The sequence below is a fragment of the Anguilla anguilla genome, chromosome 11, assembly GCF_013347855.1.
Source record: "Anguilla anguilla isolate fAngAng1 chromosome 11, fAngAng1.pri, whole genome shotgun sequence".
Classification (NCBI taxonomy): domain Eukaryota; kingdom Metazoa; phylum Chordata; class Actinopteri; order Anguilliformes; family Anguillidae; genus Anguilla; species Anguilla anguilla.
Genome location: NC_049211.1, coordinates 19,975,354 through 19,997,132, shown reverse-complemented (window position 1 = coordinate 19,997,132; position 21,779 = coordinate 19,975,354). Strand labels below are relative to the sequence as shown.

At 44.3% G+C, this 21,779-nt stretch overlaps 1 protein-coding gene across 5 annotated transcripts in view; it reads right to left on the bottom strand.

Annotated features, from left to right (window-relative positions):
* LOC118207736 (extracellular sulfatase Sulf-2-like) overlaps positions 1-21,779 on the bottom strand; it is a 118,039-nt gene that overhangs the window by 16,113 nt on the left and 80,147 nt on the right. For 4 of the 5 annotated variants that reach the window (XM_035381689.1, XM_035381687.1, XM_035381690.1 and 1 more), the window contains exons 3-7: positions 13,817-14,049; positions 10,281-10,520; positions 8,139-8,290; positions 6,498-6,667; positions 125-275 (exon numbers count right to left, since the gene is read on the bottom strand). In XM_035381689.1, the coding sequence (XP_035237580.1) occupies positions 125-275; positions 6,498-6,667; positions 8,139-8,290; positions 10,281-10,520; positions 13,817-13,991 (888 nt within the window). In that variant the 5' untranslated portion in view covers positions 13,992-14,049. Of the gene's footprint in view, positions 1-124; positions 276-6,497; positions 6,668-8,138; positions 8,291-10,280; positions 10,521-13,816; positions 14,050-19,791; positions 20,201-21,779 lie in introns of those variants that run through there. The other variant, XM_035381688.1, reaches the window with a different exon arrangement.

Genomic DNA, 21,779 nt, shown 5'->3' with positions numbered 1-21,779 from the left:
ACACCACCCACCTCCCCACAGCAGTCAAGAGCCGGACGTATATCAGGATAAGGAAACGTCTCAGTCCCGTGATAAAGCTGCCCGGCGCGCTGAAGGAAGGGGCACAGGGCAGTGCCCGACTCACCCTCTCCACACAGTCATCCACGGACAGCAGCGTCTGCAGCCTCTTCCTCTGCAGCATGTTGGTGAACTCCATGTGGATGGGCTTCATGGCGCCCGTGTAGCGCATGATCCAGTGCTTGTCTGGGTTGGGGGCGTAGTTGTAGCTGGGGGTGCTGGACAGACACACGTGCAGGCGGGTGAATGAATCACAAAACCACTCTGAACGATAGACACAAAAGAGGGTCAAACTCTGGCCGCATATTTCTCCTTCACTCCTTAACCTTGGCCCTGGTTTTAATGATGCCTCAGGTGTCCATTGAACATGGTACGCTCCAGGAGCAGACTTAACCCAGATTCAGTCTGAAAACGCCATGGTGGACAGGGAGGCAATTACTGGTACCGCACAGTAGGCTTATTCTATGCATGAGGCCAGAGCATCATACAGCCCTGACTAGTAATTAGCACAGCGAGCGTGACATCTTTAAAATGGATAATTTTGCATCTCCTTGATATTCAAGAGGATATACTATCTTGTAGGCAGAGAGGGCTGTGCACAGAATACTTGAGGGGCAGGGCTTGGAGATGAAAAATGGCCATCTCAGATGAGAGAAGGGGTTTATGGCACGTAGTCACGAAATAAAGTGTCTCACTGAAGCATACCCTCAGTGAATTAAGGCAATTCTTAGATGCAGAGTGAGGCAAATGGCCTGCCTGGTTTGAAAGACTGATGCCTGTGAGAGAGAAGTGAGAAGGAGAAGGTGAATATGAATTTAACATGTCTGAGGCGCCTGTATGATGTGAGAGACTTATCGACCCAGCGGGACACGGATGACTGAGTGAACGCGGCTTTGCCCTAAACGCTGAGCTCATCCTCATTCAGCTCACGGCTGCGTGTCCGCGCGGCTCGGTGCTTGCGAGCCGCGCGGACACGCAGCGGCTCACCCCCCCCCCCCTCTCCCTGCGGAGAGACACAGCCTGTGTGATTGCAATGACAATCTATCCCCCCCCCCCCCAGCTCTAGGGAACACACATGCATGAGTGCAACATATTACCGGAAATACAAGCACCACTAAAGCCAAGTCAGTTATTTCTAATTGTGGCCTAGGTCACTGAAAAGGCGTGAGTGTATCAAACGCATGACAGATGGGTAGATTTTTTCTGGCCGTGGTGTTTGCCGTGGGGATATTGCATGTGAAGGTGATGAATGACTACCGGTGCTGACTGTTATTAGTTTGCTGTGTATTTATTCAGAGCCGTGCTCCTCCCTGGTGTTTCAGGGCCGCTCTAACCACTGTTGGTTAAAGAGGCGGCGCCGGGGCCATCAGAATCGCCTCCGTCTCTCTCTCACTCCCAGTTTTATCGCTGGAAGCACCAGCTTATTAAAGCTCATCCTCCAGTCTGGAGTGAGTCACACAGTCAATGTCAATGCAAGAGAGCAGTGATGTCGCTGAGAGTCTCCATCATAGGCTATTGTAATCACATAGTGTGCATGGTGAGCAGATCATAACAGAAACACGCATGCATGCACATACGCATACACACACACATACAAACACACGACTCTTGGCTAATCATGGAACATTGTGTTACAGTATGTATATTAAAATGCTGGGCTAGATTAGTCTGATACAACTTTTTAAGAAGTACAATGATATGTGCTAACTAGCTACCATTTTTATATTTCATTTTAACATTGTACAGAGACTACAGACTGCAAAGACAAAGAATCTCTCCAGAGAAGATATCTTGGTAGCTTGCTACCAACCTATAAAATGAGCAACATTTTAAAAGGCCCTTGTCTGCAGAAAGGCAAAATGGCCATGTCGCAAATACACAAGTGAAGAGCTTTTATGCACAGGCATTTCTGTGTTGGTTTTTCAATGGGAAATAAATTGGTGATCTTAGCTGGCTAAGTGGGGCCATGGCACTACAAAACACTGGCTCATTAACTGCGTTTCTCAGTTGACAGCTTCAGAATAAAATTAGCTTGCAAACTGTTACACTGTTGATCAAATCAATGCAACGTAAAAAATAATTGGTATAGATCTTTCTGTTTAATTCAAAGTGAGTAAAATGTTTTGATTCAGAAGTCAAATATGACAAGATGAAAGGAGAAAATGGAATTGAAGAATGTTCCAATATTCAATTCAGCATGCTTAATCTGAACTAATCCAAAAATGTGAACAGTAAATTCTGATTATTAAATGTATTTTGCATTTATATATAAATGGCATATTAAAGTTAAATCATTTAATATTTATTATTTTATACACCATATAGCATTTTTATGCATTAGCCAGTCAGTTTAGTATTCTGAAGTAAGAATGAACAGTCATTTGTCACCCAAAAGTCTATTTAAGTGAATAGGTAATGATGTGTTTTAGGTCATTTCAAATATTTATATCTATTATGCTATATAAAAAATAGTTTGAGAGCTACTGGATGGCACATCCTATGAACACACTATTCCAGTCCATGGATGGGCCCCACAGTCTGGCATTAAATCTGAACCATGCCAGTTCTGACTGTGGCTGGCAGCCCAGCAGGGTGACACGCGATTGGCATTAATATTGCCCAGGGAGGGAGGGTTTTAACAGGCTGGAATGATGATGTCTCATTGTGCAGAGAAACCCCCCTGGTTGACCGGGCACCCACAGTTTGCCTGTCGGGATTCACATTAAGTGTCATCCTCTGACTCATGTCTATGTGAGCCAACCCAACTGGACTGTGGTATGGTTAGAAGTGGCGGCTGACATCACATGCTTTGAAGGAGAGAACATCTGTACTCTCTTGAATTGACAGCAGAGATTGCAGTAATGACCACCACAACGTGAGTACAATTAGGCAAAAAAAGAAAAAGTAGAAATGATTACACAACATCAAATAAAGTGACAAGATCAGACTTGAATGGATTTCCATCTCCTTCAGAAAAGCATAACTACCGTACACACTCATTCTCTCTTTCTCTCACTCTCTTATTCTCCCACACACAGACACACACCTTTTTTCATTTGCAACTGGCGAACTATGCATTCCTAGAGCAGCAGTATTAGCTTGGGTAGCCATGTCAGGGTGATGTGTCACATACAGACATACATACATAAATATGTGCACACGCACACACACACACACACACACACACGTACATACATACATACATACATACATATATCAGTGTATGTACAACAGACCTTACCAACATGGAGCCCTGGACTGATCTTTATAAAAGCTGTTGTACAAGTATCAGCAGGTAGAATTAAGTTGAAACTGACTTCTCACTGACTGCCAAACAGACAATTCACCAACGGTGGATGGACAGACGCTTCACTTGTGTACTACCCAAAACCACCACTAGAGGCCCTCACGGCTAAACCGCTTTACCAGATCCTAAACTGAGATTAAGGATCAGTTCAATTTATTTACCACAGGTTTTCACTGATTAAAGACAGATTTAACAAGCTCCAAGCACTGCCCGTGGTAGGTTTTACGACTCCAGAGTGATTTCTTGGCAGAGCCTTAGAGTCCAGCAGGTTAAACCTCCCTCCCCTCTACTGACTGCTATGTATTGCACAATGCTAAGCCTCTCAATCCAAACAGGTTCTCCTTCAAGACACCAGCTGCTCCCGACCCAGTAAGCCATCTTTATTTAAAAGGAAAAATTTGATTGTTTGGGTCAGGGGCAAACACTGCTTTCAGAAGCAATCTTTTTTTTGTTGTTGACTGATCTGTTTTGGCGAAGAAGGAAGTGGAAAAGAAATTGCATGGGGATAGGAGAGATTTTTTCAGGTTTGTGACAGTATAGGTAGAAGATAAAGGGGTTTTCATGGTGGATTTGGGAAGGTGGTGGGTAGGAGGTTATAAAGTTTACATGGTGGATTTGAGATGGTGGTGGGTGGAGGTCATAAAGTTCACATGGTGGATTTGAGAAGGTGGTGGTGTTCAGTAATGGGAATCAGGGTTCAAAGTGAGTTGGAACAAAGTGTTTGTTAGAAAGAGGATGCTCATTAATTATTTAGCAGAGGCTGACAGTAGAGAGTACACGAGCTGCTTTCGTTTGATTGGGGAGGTGTTGACCATGAACACTATATTAAGAAGCGATTGGAAGGGGAGAAAGAGCTAATGTAGGGGTGGAGAAAAAGATAGGGCAGAAGCAGGGATAAAACACAAAAGAGTGGAGACAGCATTTTGAAGTTGTAAAGAAACATCTAAAAAGTAGCTATAAATGTGAGCAATCTAAACAGACGAATGGGAAATGACTGTATGGCAGAACCGAGGCAATTAAAAACAAACTCCAAAGAAGCCACAGCAGACAGTACAAGCTCAACAGCATCTTTGTGATGCTAATGGCCTGCTACTATAATTGGAGGGAAAAAGAAGGGAAGACACAGCTAGGCTCTGTAGGCTTTTATGACTCTTTCTCAAGTGGCAACTTTGAAAACGTCCCATTAGTCAAGAAGGCTGTATTACTGAGGCAATCAAAACATGTGATTCTTCCTTGGGCTGGAATTAAAAGCACTATCTAGATCACTTCAAAAGAATCCTTTAAAATATCCCAAAATCAATTCTTTTATTTCAGTCATGTTGGCATTAGACATTTCTGAAATAAAATGTCAAATTAATAAAAGGTAAAACGCCTGTCTTGCAAAGTAATGTATTTTTCTACGTACGATACGTTTCCTACCAGTCTGTAATGCATTTGAAATGTGTTTGAATTTATATATGAGACCCCTGTGGTCTCCCCCTACCACAGTAGGACGTTGAGTCCTCTGACGCTGCAGTTATTCAATATGACACATGCATCACTTGTTCAATTTGTTATTGTCTCTGAGAGACGGAAGAAGCGGGAGGACTGGGAGGGAAGTGGCTAAGGGTGCAGGGTGGCTCACACAGGATTGGACGAGGGTCAGGGACAGGCTTCTCTGCTGCTTCTAGGCTATGATGTAACACGCCGGCCACAAACACATACCACAACATATCCTGACAGTTTTTCACATCAAATTATGTACTAGAACAGCTACAGGACTTGACGTATGGAATTCAGCTGTGCTGTTGGTTATATCTTCTCTATAGTGCAAAGGCAGTGGGACCTGGAGGACCTCCCTACAGTACGACATCTAAAAACAAAGCATCGTCCTTGACACCAAGTCCCCCATGGCCATTTATAAAACGCTGTAGACTATAACTGACTGTACTGCTTTGAGAGTATATAGGACATGGTTCTCTAAAAAACTCAAACACAGGAAAAGTGGCTGGATACACCAAACCCCCATTAATTAGTCTTCAAAAGGCCAAATAATATTCTGGGCCTATTCAACTAAACATAATCCCTTTGCACTTTAAAAAAGGGAACACGATTAGGTTTAATATTCAAATTTTATTTCTTGAAAATTAATTTTCAGACAGAGGCATGTCAGAGCTGAACAGATTATGGAAGTAGGAAGCTGGGAAGCCGTAACATCTATTTTAATTGTTGTACGTGTGTGTGCCTGTGAGTGTGTGTGTGTGTGTGTGTATGCATGTGCGTGGGTGTGTGTGTGTGTTTGGCGGGGGGGTGTGTGTGGCTTATAGGTAACAACTCAGCAGAAACCTCTAAAACCCCACGGCATGACTCAGATTATATTGAGTGTTCTTGTCACATTAGAGACTGGCAGTGCAAGTCCCAGGGGACTTAGCTAGAGTATGGAGTTGCTGGCGTGGGTTGGGGAGGGGGGGGGCTGGTTGACTGAACAGAATTCTGAACCCAAATGGTCAGCAATTAACAGCAAGCTGCTTTGAGGTGTGAGCTGAGGCTGCCAGTAAAAGTACTACTGCACCATCACTGACTGGGGGAAGGAGGGGGTCAAAGAGGGAGCAAGACAGGAGAAGGGAGATAGCAGAAGAGAGGGAAAACTGAAGTTAAAAGAGTAGAGATTTTGCAAATATTAAATAATTCATTTTTTCCACTTCTATTTTACTGTGTGTAATTGCTTTGACAGTGCCAGTACTGTGCCCATTTGTTCTTCAGTTACAGCACCTCTGAAGTGACATTTAATGGGAGAGTGGGGGGGGGGGGTAGACTGAAAGAGAGAAGAAAGGGCGACACACAGGAGATGCACATTAATTATGAAAGTGTAACAGAAGAAAAATTAGGGAATTTTACAAAGAAAATATATTCTTAAAATCTGTCTGAAAACACAAAACACTTTTATGTCAGGTTTTACATATCATAAATGAAGACTGAATCACTGAAAGCAATTCTTATTTTGTGCTACATAATTTTGAGGCCCCTGTATTGCTTCCAGTGATATCTCATTTAAAACTGATGCATATGTTTGAGTGCATCGGAGTGCACTTTGAGCTGCAGTATAGTCAGTGTGCTTGCATGTGTTGGAATGTCCCAGAGAGCGTGGACTCACATGTGCTGCGAGGCGTTGGGAAAGGCATTGCTGTACTGGGGTGCTGAGTCCTCCGGTCCATGGGGGGCAGCATGGCTCAGAACCATCATGACTGGCCGGTGAGGGTACATCTTCTTTGACGTGCGAAAGTAACTGATGCTGTCATTGGTGATTATGTCAGTCAGGTAATCCTGCACAGGATAGACATTAGGGGACATACTTTAATTACAGGGATGAAAATAAATGAAACACAAACTGCTTTGACTTTGTTGAAGAGAGCAGCCTGGGAAAGTGGAGGGGCTTCTGTGACATTCTCCGAGCGCCCGGTCAACCGATCCGCTGAGGAGTCAGCACTTTTTCTGCTCCTTCTTTTCAGCTCGTATTTAACTTGAAGGCTAACAAGAAACAAGCTGCATCTGGAAATCAAATGCTCACAACTGCGAAAGAGAAGCACTTCTGAGAAATGACACAAATCCTCCCTGGTGGTGGTGCCAGTTAGGGATATGAATCAATCTTTCCACCACCAGGCTGGAAACATATGCAAGAGGCATTTCTCTTTGGAAACCCTTTATTATTGTTAGAAGGAATGTCTGCTATTGTCCAGGTCTTGCAATAGTTGGCAAACATCACAGAGACCAAATTAGAGCCAGGTGCTGTTGATCCTGTAGGCAGTTAGGGTCAAAAAAAAAGGGCAAGTGAGATTCTCAAATAGCATAACACACACACACACACACACACACCCCATACATGCCCCCCCCCCCCCCAACCACACACACACACACATGCAACGCACGCACACACACACACACTCACACACACACATAAAACAGAAAGCCCTGAAGGACACTGCAGATTGCATCCTGCGGACTTGGCCGGGCCGGGCGGACAGCTGTGATTTGTGGCCGAGCATCAGGGCTGAGGAATGAGGCAGTGGCGAAGTGCTCAACGTGCCACCTGGGCCTCAGACACAAGCAGGACTCTGACAGTGGCAGCAAACCAGAGGGCGGCGCGGCACAGCGCAGCCCAAACCAGGAAATGAGACTCAATGATTCATTTGCATTTCCTCTTCTTTTTTCGCCTCGCTCTGAAGGGCAAGATGAGATGTGCGATAAATCTCAGTAACTGTAGCCCTCCCAGCTAGTTCAGGCTCAAACAACTCCGCATTACATCGTGATTAGTTTCAGTCAGAGTGCGGGAGAGGAACTGTGGCATCCATGAAGCACTCAGAGCAGGGGACCTGGGACCTCCGGCCCCTGGGATGGAAGACATCAGCTAGAGGGATGCGGGGATCTGTCTTTTTCCACAAACCAGGGATCTGTTGAGGTCAAACTAGTAAAGTCCCTCTGTCTCCGGCCAGCACACGAAGCCCTATCAGTGTGGACGGGCTGGAACACATTTCCTCCACATACATTCCTGAGATTCTGCCTATCCCACAGGCACACTGCCCAACACATGTATAGGGGAACCTCAGGGCGACAAGCAGGAGTAAACCACATGAACACTGCATATGAATAACACACAAGAGAAAACGCATAAGCAGTGACAACTAACAAACCCACACATAGCAGAGTATTAATGAAGCACACAAGCCGTGCCTATATTAACAACCAGGCGGTGCATTGCTGGCAGATTTTCGAGAGGAAAGAGGGGGTGTGAGCTGACCTTAGGGTATTCAAAGCCATGCTTCTCCCGGACACCGTTCCTGCACAGGGTGTAGTTGTAGAAGCGGGAGTTCTTCACCAGTCCCACCCACTCCTTCCAGCCAGGAGGGACGTATGAGCCATTATACTCATTTAGGTATTTCCCAAAGAAGGCTGCAAGAAAGACAGAGACGCAGGCATTGAGTGACTGAGAGGAACATTTAACAGAGCTTGTGGTTCCTTGCTGTAATTCATTTAATGTAGTTAGCTTGATCCCCAGTGGGGTAGTTTTGTTCTTGTTTATATAACTTAGTTTAGTAGTTGGCAAGTTGTTGCACCCTCTCTCTCTGTTACATCTCTCTCTCTCTCTCTCTCTCTCTCTCTCGGGAATCACTGCATTTTACACCTTAATCTTTAAACCACTGTGGAGGAGAGCATCTGCTAACTGCAAGTAAAGATAACCTTCATCTGATCAAAACTATAGTATCGCCTATTGGAAATCAGCCAAAGGCACAATGCACAAATGCTGGGGGAAATAAAGCCAGCATAAGGGCTTCTGAACTATAACTGAAAGTGTTTAGTGCAGTTCCATGTTGATGGTAGCTGAGGAGTGGCCGACTTGTTTCCCTTTTCCTTGAGACTAGGATACATTAGGTGGCATTAGAACAGATCTACAGGGCCCACACAGCCAGCAGAATACAGAGGGGAGTCAAAGCAAGGGATTCTGAGTTTTATGTCTTAATGGTTTTGTTGTTCATGGTTAGCTGCTTCCATGAGGGGTGCTCCTGTTGAAACGACTCCAGTTGGATTGTCTCCTGAAGGGTCAGCAGGTTATAATTAGATTTGTTGCCGAGCACTGCAGCAGCCCTGTCGGTTATAAACTGTCGGTCACAGAGGAAATGGTAAAATAAACAGACTCTGTGAAGGATGGAAAACCTTGATTATACCTGCAACCATCATCCTTTGTCTTTATGGGCAATACCACAGAGGTGCCTCACAAATGGTTTACAGAGATACGTCTGGTTTGACCAATATTTTTTCTGCTGTTCGAGATAAAAAGTAGTAATGGGGACTCGTGGTTGGGAGTGGTTTGCATGCGTGTTTGTGCACACACACCAAAGGACATGCATAGTTCATTGTCAATCTCCTTTAAATCTTTTTGAATTTGTTCTTACGGCACACAGAGTACAGCTTTGTACCAGAAAAAATGCCTGTGTAATGCATCCAGGACAAGTAAAATGAAATGTGTCTGTTAATGAACATTGACTTCTCTCAAATTTGACCACACTGAAGATTCAGGCATTGTCAATACCTATACAGAATGATAGCTTGTCAGAGAATCTCTATCGCACAGCGTAGAAGCTAATAATGTCAACAACTAAAGGGCGGCACCCATAGAAGCCAAATGTTAACAACATACAGGAGAAATAACATGTAGGAAATAAATAAAAGAAATCAAAATTTGATCAAAAGCAGAACAGGACAGTTTTATTTATTAATAAAAAACAAGGTGCCCTTGCTGAAGCCACAGACAGGTTGTGGTCTGTCCAGTGCATTAAAATCAACTGGGTGGAATAATTGGAGTTTTTTGGGAAGCATGACGGATTTACGGAGGTGGTAATTATTTCTCATGAGTTGGACAGGAAACAAGAATAAGGAAGTGCTCCACTGAGCATTTCCTGTGGGGAGCCAAGAAAGCTAACACTAGAAAATGTGCCAGTAAGAGTGTATGGAATATTAACAATGGGAGAGCGCTGTGGGGAATTCTTTTCTGAGGCACTGCCGAATGGTTAGCCTCCGCAAGTAAAATTTGCTCTATAAATTCGGGACAGAGATGGTTGAATGAGACTAGCCTTCATTATAAACTACTTTGAAAACCAATTTTCACAAACAGACTGTCCTATCCATCCTCCAATCCAGTTTCTCTACGATAACACTGCACAAATTAATCTTTAATCACAGTCTATATTTCATTACATATAAGTCCATGTTTGAACAATTTTACACTGGTAAAAGGTGTGTATGTGTGTGTTTTTGCGTGTGTTCAGGCATGCATGCAAGTGTGTGTAAGTCATTTAATTGATAGTGTGTGCATTAGAGGAAGTGCAATAGAAAGACACAGAGAGCCAGGGAGGTAACGTGACAGGCAGAGAGGGGGACTGACCTGTGCGGTAGCCGGTGCTGTTGAGGTAGACGCTGAACGTGCGGGGCTCGTGCTGGGCCTGCCAGGAGGGCGAGGAGCAGTTCTCGTTGTTGGTGTAGGTGTTGTGGTTGTGCACGTACTTCCCGGTCAGCATGGAGGAGCGCGACGGACAGCACATGGGCGTGGTCACGAAGGCGTTGGAGAAGTGGGTGCCACCCTGCTCCATGATGCGCCGTGTCTTGTTCATGGCCTGCATGGATCCTGAGGAAGACGAGGGAGGGGAAGTCGGGGGTCAGCTGGGCCTGTGGCGGACATAACACTCGGAGACACCAACAAACAGGCGACACCGCAGGCGATGTCACTTTATCCAAATATATTTTTAATCTGTTCAGCTAATTGTGTAGGAGGAGGAAGAAAAGCTCCTCTGACAGAGGAGCAGAAAGAAAGGATCCTGACTGACAGAGGCTCTGACTCATTCGTTCTGTACAGCTCAGTGCAATCTCTCAGCCACAAACAAAAGGCTCAACACGCCGGGTGCTAGGCAGCACTTGCGAGATGCAGTGCATGGAAGGGAAAAGTGGACCCGGCCGAGAGGAGTACCTGCACGAGCCTGTTTGATTTTGGCAAGGCCCCACACACCTCATTTGGCTTAGAGCGCCCCGCTGTGCAACAACATTACAGAGGTCAATTAATCCTGTCTTTTCAAATGAAACAAAAGCAGTGCAAATGCCCCGTAGCTCCGTATGCTGCTCACGCTGTCCCCGGGCACGGCTCCCTCCCGCGGCCATCACTTAGCCTCTCAGAGGGGGGAGCTTTTTGGCTTTTCAGAATATTTTTTATGTCTACCCTCAAAGTGATTTGAGGTCTTCTGGACCGAGGGCAGTCGTTGTGCCCTTGTCCCTCCGTGCTTGTGGGACAGCGGGGCTCAATTTAAAATGCTGCCCTACACGCGTCCGCCACCCCTCAGTCCCACAGAAAAAGGCAAACTCCAGCAACAAGCTTGTGTGAAGGGGAGGCTGAAGTTCTGGGAAGCCTGGCTCAGATTGACCTTTTTCAAATGCATTCGCTCCATGTTTTGCAACAAGAGAAAAAGGTCAAAACTAAGGGCCTGGTTTCAAAGACATGTTCAAACAGCACAACATGAACTCCTGACAGGCAAAGTTGATTAAAAAAAAGAGTGTACGTGAGCCCGTTTCAGATACAAAGAACCCACTGCTCTGATACAATTCCATTCAAATGAACACAAAGTCTTTGTGCATTAAGCACAACATGATAATTGTTCAAGGTAAGAAAAGACCTTTGAGAAATTGCTACCGCTAAACCTACAAATAAATATTTTCAATGTATTTGTTACATTGTAAAAGAGAAATACAATCAAAAGTTATTTTGCAAAATAAGTTTTTCAATATACCTTCAGCATTTAGTGAATGCGTAACAACCCTGCAATATTTTTCTCTCAGCTATACAGTACCTGCCATTTTTCCCATTAAATGAGAAAAATGACAGATATAGATATGTGGTTCAAAAGATGCTTTATTAATCTCAGAGAATGCAGCAATACTGCATATAATTTATGTTTCCCAAACTTCTGAGGAAAATAAACATTCAAAATCTTTGTCGCCAAATAAACATAAGTAGGCAGGAATGTCAACACTATATTCCCTCATTTTGGACTTTTTTCTTTAACAATATTCAGTACAAAATCTCTGAGAGTTGGGGAGCTAAAATAAAATAATGAGGAGGGAAATGAAGAAGGAAGGAAAGAGTCTATGGTATATATTTCCATGGACAGTATGACTGTGTCAGTGTGCATGCAGGCGTTTTTTCCTATATATGTGTGTGTGTGTGTGCGTGCATATACAGTATAGGCAGAGAGAGCAGTATCAGTTTTATAAAATAAAGCTTTTCAGTGTGAGGACAGTCGCCAATTCTCAGCCAGTCCTCTGAGGCCCATCACATCATTGTGGTTTAGGGAACAGATGCCTGACCATAAATTCACTGCTTTCAAGGGTGTGCCGATTGGTGAAGGACACATTCCATCTGGAACTCTTCATAGTCGGAGCACAATCAGTACTGAAGCAGTGAACAAAGTGAGATTTCACAAAGCACAGGCCAACCGACTGTTTGGTGTGGACAACAAGGGCATTGATCGTCCACTCCATGCTAATTGTAGAGGGAAAGTCCACATCTGTCCACAATTACCACAGGGACGGTTTCTTGTCTAGAGTGGTGAATACAAATGTGTACTCTGCTACAGGATGATGTGTGTTGTCTATGATTGTATGTATCGTATACCAGGTGCCAGTTTTTGTAAACCATTTGTCTAAATTTGTTTCTGGAATTTATAAATACAATAAGGTTTCAAATAACCCAGTCCACGAAAAATGTATATTTCTTTTAGCTTAATTTTCGTTTCTGGCTTCAGTCAGTCATTTTAGATCCAAATTAATTCCTACAACTAAACGCTAAGCATTTCTTTTCTATTTTTGCGGTTCCACTTGCTTTCCTACAAAAATGAGTGGAGCTGACATAAGTGACTTTTCTCTTTGGTGCTGTGAAGGTCCTTTGAAGATTCATAAGAACTGAAAAAAGGGTTGAAAATAAGAAAGCATTCATAGGAAATCAAGATGATGTATTTGTAGCATAATGGCTGTTGATGCACCCAAGGATCTCATTCTGAAAAGGCGTCACAAAAGCGGCTGGCTTGCGTCTTTCATAATCGCAGCTGTGTAAGTGACTGACAATAATTTCTCTGTCTGAGGTCTTAAAAGAGTTAGTGCGGGCGTCAAACTGTGCCGCAACGAAGAATCCTGGTGCCGCTGCTATCTATCACACCAAAGAAGAAAGCTAAACAAATGCATTCTGCTTTCCAGCGTATTTCATTAGGGGCTGTCTGTGGATATGAGCATCTTTATGTTTCAAAAATAGGATACCGTAAGCCTGCAGACAGGTCTCCTGCATCAATTAGCACAGAGACAACAGCGAATGAAAGGCAGTGTGGTCTGTCTGGCAGCCTGCAGAGACAATGAGGAGACTCTGACTGCAGACTATCATGTAAACAAAGCCAATACAACTGAGCCACCTGCCAGGTTACTCCGGCTCAGCCATTTCAGCCTCAGCCAATTAATTAGCTTAAAGGTTCCCCCTGTCAATGCCAGGCATATACCCCTGAGAAAGACAGAAGCCAAAATGTCAGCTGATACTTGGAGCAAGAGAACGCTTGGAAAAAAAGAGAAGCATGTAACTGATTCCCAAAAAAAATTAAATTGAATAAACACCCTCAAAAAATAATAGTTTAAGTCTGTGTGTGATCTTAATTTATTATTAGCAGTGGTCACATCCGCCAAAAGACCAGGAACAATAAGCAAACGGGGACGGGGATATTAATCAGCGAAGTAGTTTTGTGTAAACATCTCGTAATTTAGCACGACTTCAGCTTATTCTTTTTGCAGATTCTCAGGACACATATATTACTCATTGCTTTTGAAGGCGCAGACCCTGCCCTGTGGCCTGTGGGTGGGGTGCCGTGGCTGTTACCGCAGGCTGCCCGCGCTCACCTAGCTCCAGATCCTGGTCATCGGTGAGGATGAGGATGATGTTTGGGCGGATGTTGCGGCGGTCTCTCTGGAAGCGGGCCTTCAGGCGCTGGTTGGACAGGAATATGGAGCCGTGGGCGAGAGAGAAGACCCCCAGGAGCAGGAAGAGACCCGTGGAAAGCCCCTGTCCCGCCATGGCACACCGAACCCTGCTTTGACTGGCTCACACTGCGGCTACCCCCCTCTCACTGCTCCTGTCAACAAAGCAAACGGAGACACGGGTCAGTCAAGCACACACACACACACACACACAAGACACCACTACGATACTCATTCTGTTACCAATTCAGCGTCTAGCTGAACATGTCAACATGCTATGTTCAATCTCAGGCCGCAGCAGTCATTCTGACAACCTGTCTGCCACTCTACTCTTTGCCGAGACTGCAGTATAACTGCCATATGGTTACAGCTGTGACAAATCAGTTGGAGTATGTGCTCATTAGGTAGCATGAATAGCATGAAACAACAGCATACATCAGTTCCCTGAGTAATGAGGAAAATACTGCTAACTGCCCATCTGTACATCCCACTGCCATCGAAAAGCTCAGAGCAGCAGTGCTGGGGGTTCAAACTGCCACTGACCCAGGTGGACCATGCAGGTCTGCAGGTCTGCAGCCCTGTTCTGTGCCAGTTAATTGGGTGGAGGACCGTGGTTAGTATGTTGTAGTTCTGCAATGTGTCAGTACAGGAGCCCCCCCTCACACCAGCAACATCTGCCCTGCTAGCGCATCGCAGAGCAAGCTGGTTCAGCAACACGTCTGAGAATTAACACTACGTGTGAACGGTGCTAATGAGCTCCTCTCTTTCACCCATCCCTATGTGTCACACTGTTTTTTAACCTCCACAACCCCATCCTCTATGCAGAAGAACTTCTCCTCACATTTTTCTCTCCACCCTCTTTTCTGTCGCACTTTCACAGACACACACACACACACACACATCCGCACAGACACACCCACATGCACACACACAGACACACACACGCACAGACACATACAGACATGCACACACACACAGACACACAGATGCACACACACACAGACACGCACACACACGCATGCACGGACGCACGCACACAGGAATGAGAGTATGCTCTTGATTATCACAGCTCCACAGGAAAATCAGGATATCAAACCTGGCTGTGGTTATTACCATAATGACTATAACAGCTTTCCTGGGCCCCAAAATGATTATGCTATTCTTTAATTCACTGAAAGCAAATTCACCCGGTGACACTGAGACCCACTGCAGACAGTCTAATGCGAACATCTGACGAGAGTGTTCCAGCCGCCCTGCTGGCTGCGTGCACCGTTAGCATAGCGGCGGCGTTATTGTTCAGTGTGCCTGAGCCGGGAGGTGTCTGGGAGGCTCGTGCCAGAGACTGGCAGATGCAGCTGGCTCGCTGCTAAAAAGGCGTCCACATAAACAAACCGTCTCATACACACCAGTCATTTATCGGCCATTAATAATGCATTAGAAGCGGTATCCTTTTCACCCTCGCACGTAAGCGCCTCGCTGCGCGCAAACACATGGCGACCGGCCGGGTGGCGGACGGAGCGCGCACTGCCAAGCAGCACCTCTGGACTCGCTGAACAGCTGGAGACAACGGAACGAGAGTGGGGAGAATGACAGAGGGGAGGAAAGGACTGTTTAAATATGTGAACCTCCGCCCTCACTGACAGAGGTCTACCTAATGGATGTGGTGTTAGGGAGAGGAGAACGAGAACAGTCCTAATCACAGATCCTAGAACCAGGGAGAGACAGGATCTTGAAAGGATTAAGGGTGCTATTTGTGTCAGAGATGAGTCAACTGAACTAACCCCGCTGTATTGCTTTTCATGACGGTATTTATCTTGTTTAGCTTATTCTTACAGCAAAAAATGAGTGGCTGATCCACTCGAGCAAAAAGCCAGACCACTATTTTTTGGACAGGATTTAAAGAGTGAACAAAGTTCACTTAAGTTCACAGAATGCTGACAGATGCACTTATTTCTTATTTTGCTCTCTAACTTAAAAATATAATAAACTCCACCTTACTGTTGCATCATATCTTCTTATAAGGTGTGGAATAAGGGGAAAAGTATAGGTGAACCCTGGATTGGTTAGAAAGGTATTTGTTAATAGCTATTGCCATTTAATGGGAATTTGTGTGAACATGATCTCATTCATTTTGAACAGTGTCTGTGCAAGTCCAGTGCAGCAGTGTAAAATCTATTTATTTCAAGAAAATATCATTTTAATAGAATAAAATAAAAATATAATCTTTAGTTCATTTTAAGGCTTTTGCTTGTGCACCTCTATTATTTATAACAATTTTATGACAAAAGCAAGGACAATAGGAGGGAACACAAAATTGCCTTATTTTGAAAAAAGAAAAATACAAATTGAAATAAAAAATAATGCCAATTATTTTTAGCAAAGTGAGCGAAGGTTCAAATTTCAACAAGCCCGCCGGGCAAGAAAACCGAGCTAAACCACCACACACCATGTATGGCACCTATCAGTGAAACAACTCAATTATACAGCAAGCCAGAGCTTGTAAAATTATGAGACTTATGTTCCAACCAAGCCAAGCCTTCGAGCTCCCACCGCACCACGGCATTTGACAGCTTTCCTCCTAATAGTTTCGTTACAGGAATGAGACTCCGTTTCAGCTCAGTTAAACATAACCAGAATGCAGAAGAGCTAGCAGATTTATTCACATATGCGAATTCTTCTGTACCCATCTGTCTGTCTGTCTGTCAGACGCTGAGGTAATCATTCCCAGTTTTAGCACGCGGTGACCCTCTCTCAGTCATCCACGCGGACGGCTACGGCAGATCTGACTAGCGAAGCTCGCGGGCCTTTATAGCGGCGCGTCAAAGCGCCCTGGCTGAGCGCCGCTCGCCTCGGCGCCGCGCTCCGCTGATCGCCGCCCGCATCACCTGCTCCTGAGGGAACTCTCCGCAGATACGGCCCCGCGCCTACTTACGGACGGGACCTACGCAGCGCGCCCTCAGCGTAGCGCCCAGAAGACTCCCGCTACATTAGCGCAGCGCTTTCTGAAGCGATCCCTGCATGAGTAATGCGAGGACTCAGCAGAGTACCCAGCGAAATGAACAGCAGAGCCCAGGGACGCCCGGGAGCCGTGGCACCAGCTTTAATTTGATACTAGAGCAGGAAGAAAGAGCTGGCAAAGTGGGCCAGCCTTCAGAACCGGGGCTGTGTGGGCACTGACACCCCGCAACTTTATTAACCGAGCCCGTTCCTTTTGACGCAGTCGGAGGAGGCAGCCGAAAAGTTTCGCCGCCGCGTGAAAGGAAACTGCAGCAGTCTGCGCTCCTTCTGGCCACAGGGCTAGGCTTTGTTGTGGCAGGTTAGCCTTGTCTCAGATCGCTCAGCTGTAACTGAGGGGCAGGAAAGTGATGTGGAGCAGTGACACCGCGACAAGGTGTTAACGGCTTCGTCAGCGTTCCCCCAAAGCCGAGGCACGTAACTCAGAGCGGGAGCTGTTCCTCCCCACTCAAATCTTTGAGTCACTTTTCCACAGGCATTTTCACTACTTTTTTTTTGGTATACTGTATCAAAATATACAGAGAAGAAAGGTCCTCACTTCTGCACAGTGCATTATAATGGCAGAGATAGCCAGACAAACTAAAGAGATGGTGAAAAGGCATTGAAAGGAGACTGTCCATGAAAATCTCAGAGGATTCACAGTGAAGAGAGCTTAAGCAACTGATCTTAGACAACAATTCAGGTTCATTTTTTGCTACACTCCACCCAAAGAGTTCAAAATTACCAATGCAATTGTTTTGCAGCTTTGGTATGTTCACTACTGCTGTCATTGACAATTTATGACAAGAAAATTCATAAGGAAATAAAACTATGAGCTGCATAAGTCTGCAAAATGCCTAAACGAAAATGTACAACAAAATCTACTCAAAATGATCAAACAGAATTCCATGTTAAATAGCAAATCAATAGGCTTCCTGGCTCTAATTTTGGATTTTACATATTTGCCTAAATGTCCATCACATTTATGTGACAGTGTGACTGTGGAGACCGCGATAATAAGGTGCAAAAGCGTTGCTTCTTTTGTTGTTCGCACAGCGGCATGTAATAGGTTGTCTCATCCAGGCAATTAAATTAAATCCCTATTTTAAATTGCAAAATGGGGATGTCATTTGCTTAACTGTTATTTTTGTACAACAGTCTTAAGCACCGAAACCCTTCCTACCCTTTGATTTCTGCACAATCTGCATAAAGCCACTGGTAACTAGCATGGCGCCCCACGGAGAGCGTTTACAAAAGAGCGGCGAGAAAAACAAAACACCACAGAGTGATCCTTCACAGCCTCGGGTACAGCATTACAGGCTTGTTAAGTCCTCACAGTCACTAATGCCAGACTTTCACATTTATTCACTGTGGGCTGGAGAAGAAAGCATCGCTCCCCACCCTCCCAACACCACTGCCAGTCCCCTTCTCACCGGGACCCCACTAAATTCAATTTGTGTAAATTCAATCTGCTTTTTCGATTCACATTTATTTAATGTTTTTAACTTAAGTTATTACTTTTAAGACCTTTCCATTGTCTTATGTGTATGCGAAATATAAGGGCATCATTACAGTTCACTGTAGTTTTTAAAAGTATAGAATCTTTCTGGCAGTTTTTAAAAGTAAAGAATCATTGCTTCGCACTCACTAAATATTAAGTCCTTTCACTATCCTGTATCTTTCTTTCTCTATCTTTTATGTGAAAATGGCAAGGACCGTAACTGTTACATTTTTTTATTTTAAAACCTCTCCTTTGACCTAAACAAATTCTGGAGAAAAAATTTCAAGCATAATCAGTGGCCAACTTTTTAACACAAAGCTAACTAACTAAAGTACACTGATAATGCTGACACCAACAAGTGAATATTTAATAACATTGAAAATTTATTTTAATTTCATAACATTGCGATTCATCAACCATCATGAACAGCTATCTATTTAAACCCATAAAAATGTAAGAACTTCAGACATAAATATAAAATAACATTAATATTGGTAAATATAAAATATTTAATAAATAATGGTCGGGTGAACCAGTCATAGGTGAACCAAATAAGATCATATCTACCTTGAAATTATACCCTGGCAAATAATGTCTTTTTAATTCCATAATGTGGCCAAAGCAAAATTAAAACAGCACTAAAATAAAAACAGCAACAATACCAACATTTATGAATACCATAATAATAACTTGATATTAGAAAAAAGAGGAATAAGAAGGTGAAATTGAAACCTCTAATATGGAGGTAATAATTAAATGAAATTTACTGCGAGGGGAACACTAAAATGCACTCTGCAGTTTTCCATCCATATTTGACACAGCAGGGAAATTGATGAAAGTATTTTTGACTGAAGCTTTCTGGCCACACTCCCATAAATCAGCGTGGTTCTGAAAGGCTGCATGTCCCCGGCTGGGTTACAGCGGCGTGTGTGAAGCCAGCGGATCGCGGTGCGCGCGCGGGGTCGGCGAGGACAGCGAGCCGCTCTCCGCTGTGAGGATCTGGGCTGCGCCTTCGCCACGCTCCCCCTCTCTCTCCCCTCCCGGCTCCTCCCGGCTCCAGCGGCACTCCCGCGATTTCACGCACGGGCAGCTTTTGTCCCAAATACAATACGAGGCGGCCCGGAGTGTTAGAACCACCCAATTTAAACCTGCCGCGAGCCTTGAAGCCGTTATTCCCTGGGTCTCCCAGAAAAAAAATAAGGCTAAGTTTGGAGACTGCACAGGAAAGGAGGAAAAAAAGGAGAGAAACTTTTCCTGCCAGATGGCTAAAAATACACTGAACTGCAAAAAAAAAAAAAAACAGCAAATAATATTTAGTATTGGAAAGAGCCTGTCCAGCTGCGTGCAGGGTTGAGCTACGGTGATGCTCAGGTACAGCCCTGCGCTCCCTCGTCAGCCCTACCTCATTGTAGTGATGCTCAGGTCGGTCCTGAAGCTCGGTCTCAGGAAGGGCTCGGCGTGGACGGCAGCAGGAAACCATCCAGAACCACTACAGCTGCATCGCAGTGCAATCCCCGATCACAGAGTGATAGCAACTGTGTCCTTCCTCTAGTCGCTGCTCTCTCTGCATCTCCGTCTTTCTGCCCGTCTCACTGTATCCATGCTCCCCCCTTGCTTTCTCCCTCTCTCTCTTGCTTTTTCTCTCGCCCTACCCCGTCTCTCTATCTGCACTTCGCTCTCTCTCTCTTTCTCTCTCCCTCTCTTTCCTTCTCTCTTCCACAGCTGTGTTCTCTCTGCTTTAATTTCTCTTCCTCACTTGTAAGGCATCCAATCTCAGAGGATTGATGTGCTCTAACCTTGGGGTCTGCTGTTTTCAATTTACCAGCCTAATGTCTTCCCACTCTGCACCATGCACTGCCCCCCCCCCCCCCTCTGCCCCCCCCGCCACCACCCCCCCAGAGCTCAGTCCGCCAGTCTAGCCGGCAGTGGGCCAGGCAGACATTTTAAAACAAGGGTTAAAAGAAAGACTGCCAAAGTGCCAAAGCCACTGGTATTGTGTGGTCCGACAGGGACAACATATTCCATGGAGACAAAGAAACTGCGAATTAATCAACAACAGTTCATGCACCACTGATTCATTAATACTGTCAGTCTCCAATTACTCCATATATTCAGCTGGTTAACTATAAAATAATTTAGCAAACCACACGCAGAAATAAAATTAAACTTCTTCATAATAAAGAAAGTGATTAAAGATCTGTACCTACTTGTAATTATTCAATTACGTGAATTGATTTTAATTTAAATGAAACTTAAATGAGAATTTAATTTTCTTTTAGTCCAGAACTTTCTCCAATTAGGTTTTTGTACAATAGTATGGTAATGTCACAAAAAGTAGAATGTCACAAAAAGTAGACTATTTTGTAAGTAATTTATTTTAAAAAAAATCTTTCATCTAATTAAAACTTTTTTCTGTACTCTGACTCTCATCTTTATCTAGGGTTCTTTTGTATAAATTGGTGTTTTCTTGGTTGAAATATTCCTTTAGCTTTCAAAGTAAAAGAAAATTAAAACAGATGAAAAAATCTGGCAATTATTTGTGAGAAATACCCTCTTGCATGCTTCAGCATGATTTAGTTGAACACACATATTCTTTCTGATGGAGAAATATTGATCCAATAGCAAGTACTGTGTAACTGAAAAACAAGGCTCCCATAATTATTCAAACAAAACCATCAAAAAACGCAGACAAAACTGAGACCTCTGACCCCCAAACAAAACAAGAACGACCACAGTCTAGACATCTTCTGAGATGGGAAAAAACAGAATTCCCTTCAAGAAAGTTAAAAAAAGTGTGTCCTTATTTCATAGGACTATAAAAAAAAGAAAACTCCTTCAAATGGACTATCCTATCTTTTTAATTAACTTTGTCCCTTTGCTTTCCTTATCACAACACATTAAGAATTGCCACCCAGAGAGAGAGAGAGAGGGAAAAGGGGAGATCAGCAGTGTGAGCGAGAGAGAAAGGAAAGGAGGAAGGAGGGAGAGACCAATGGCAAGGAAAGGCGGTGACTCCAGAGTGTCCGTCGCATACCAAACCCACCAGCAGGCTGCCTGGCTTCAGCAACCGGTCAATAATCCCTGGATGAATCATTTGTAACGGCGGTGGATAGATTAACATGTAAATTTTTATTACAGTGCTGGAATGGCCTGCGCTTGCAGAGATTAATGCATGTATAATTGAGTGTTTAAATGATGGATGCGTTTCGGGCTCAACATCGGCCTGGATCTATACGGAGCGATGTGGGTTTAATGAACCCTTGGTGGTCCAATGTAAGTCTGGAGCAGAAAAGCCATTGGTTTGATTGATAAAGTGCCATTTTGAAGCGGTCTTCTCCTGGCAGAAAAGCTCATTTCTCCAGGCTTTTACGATGGGTTACAGCACCTACG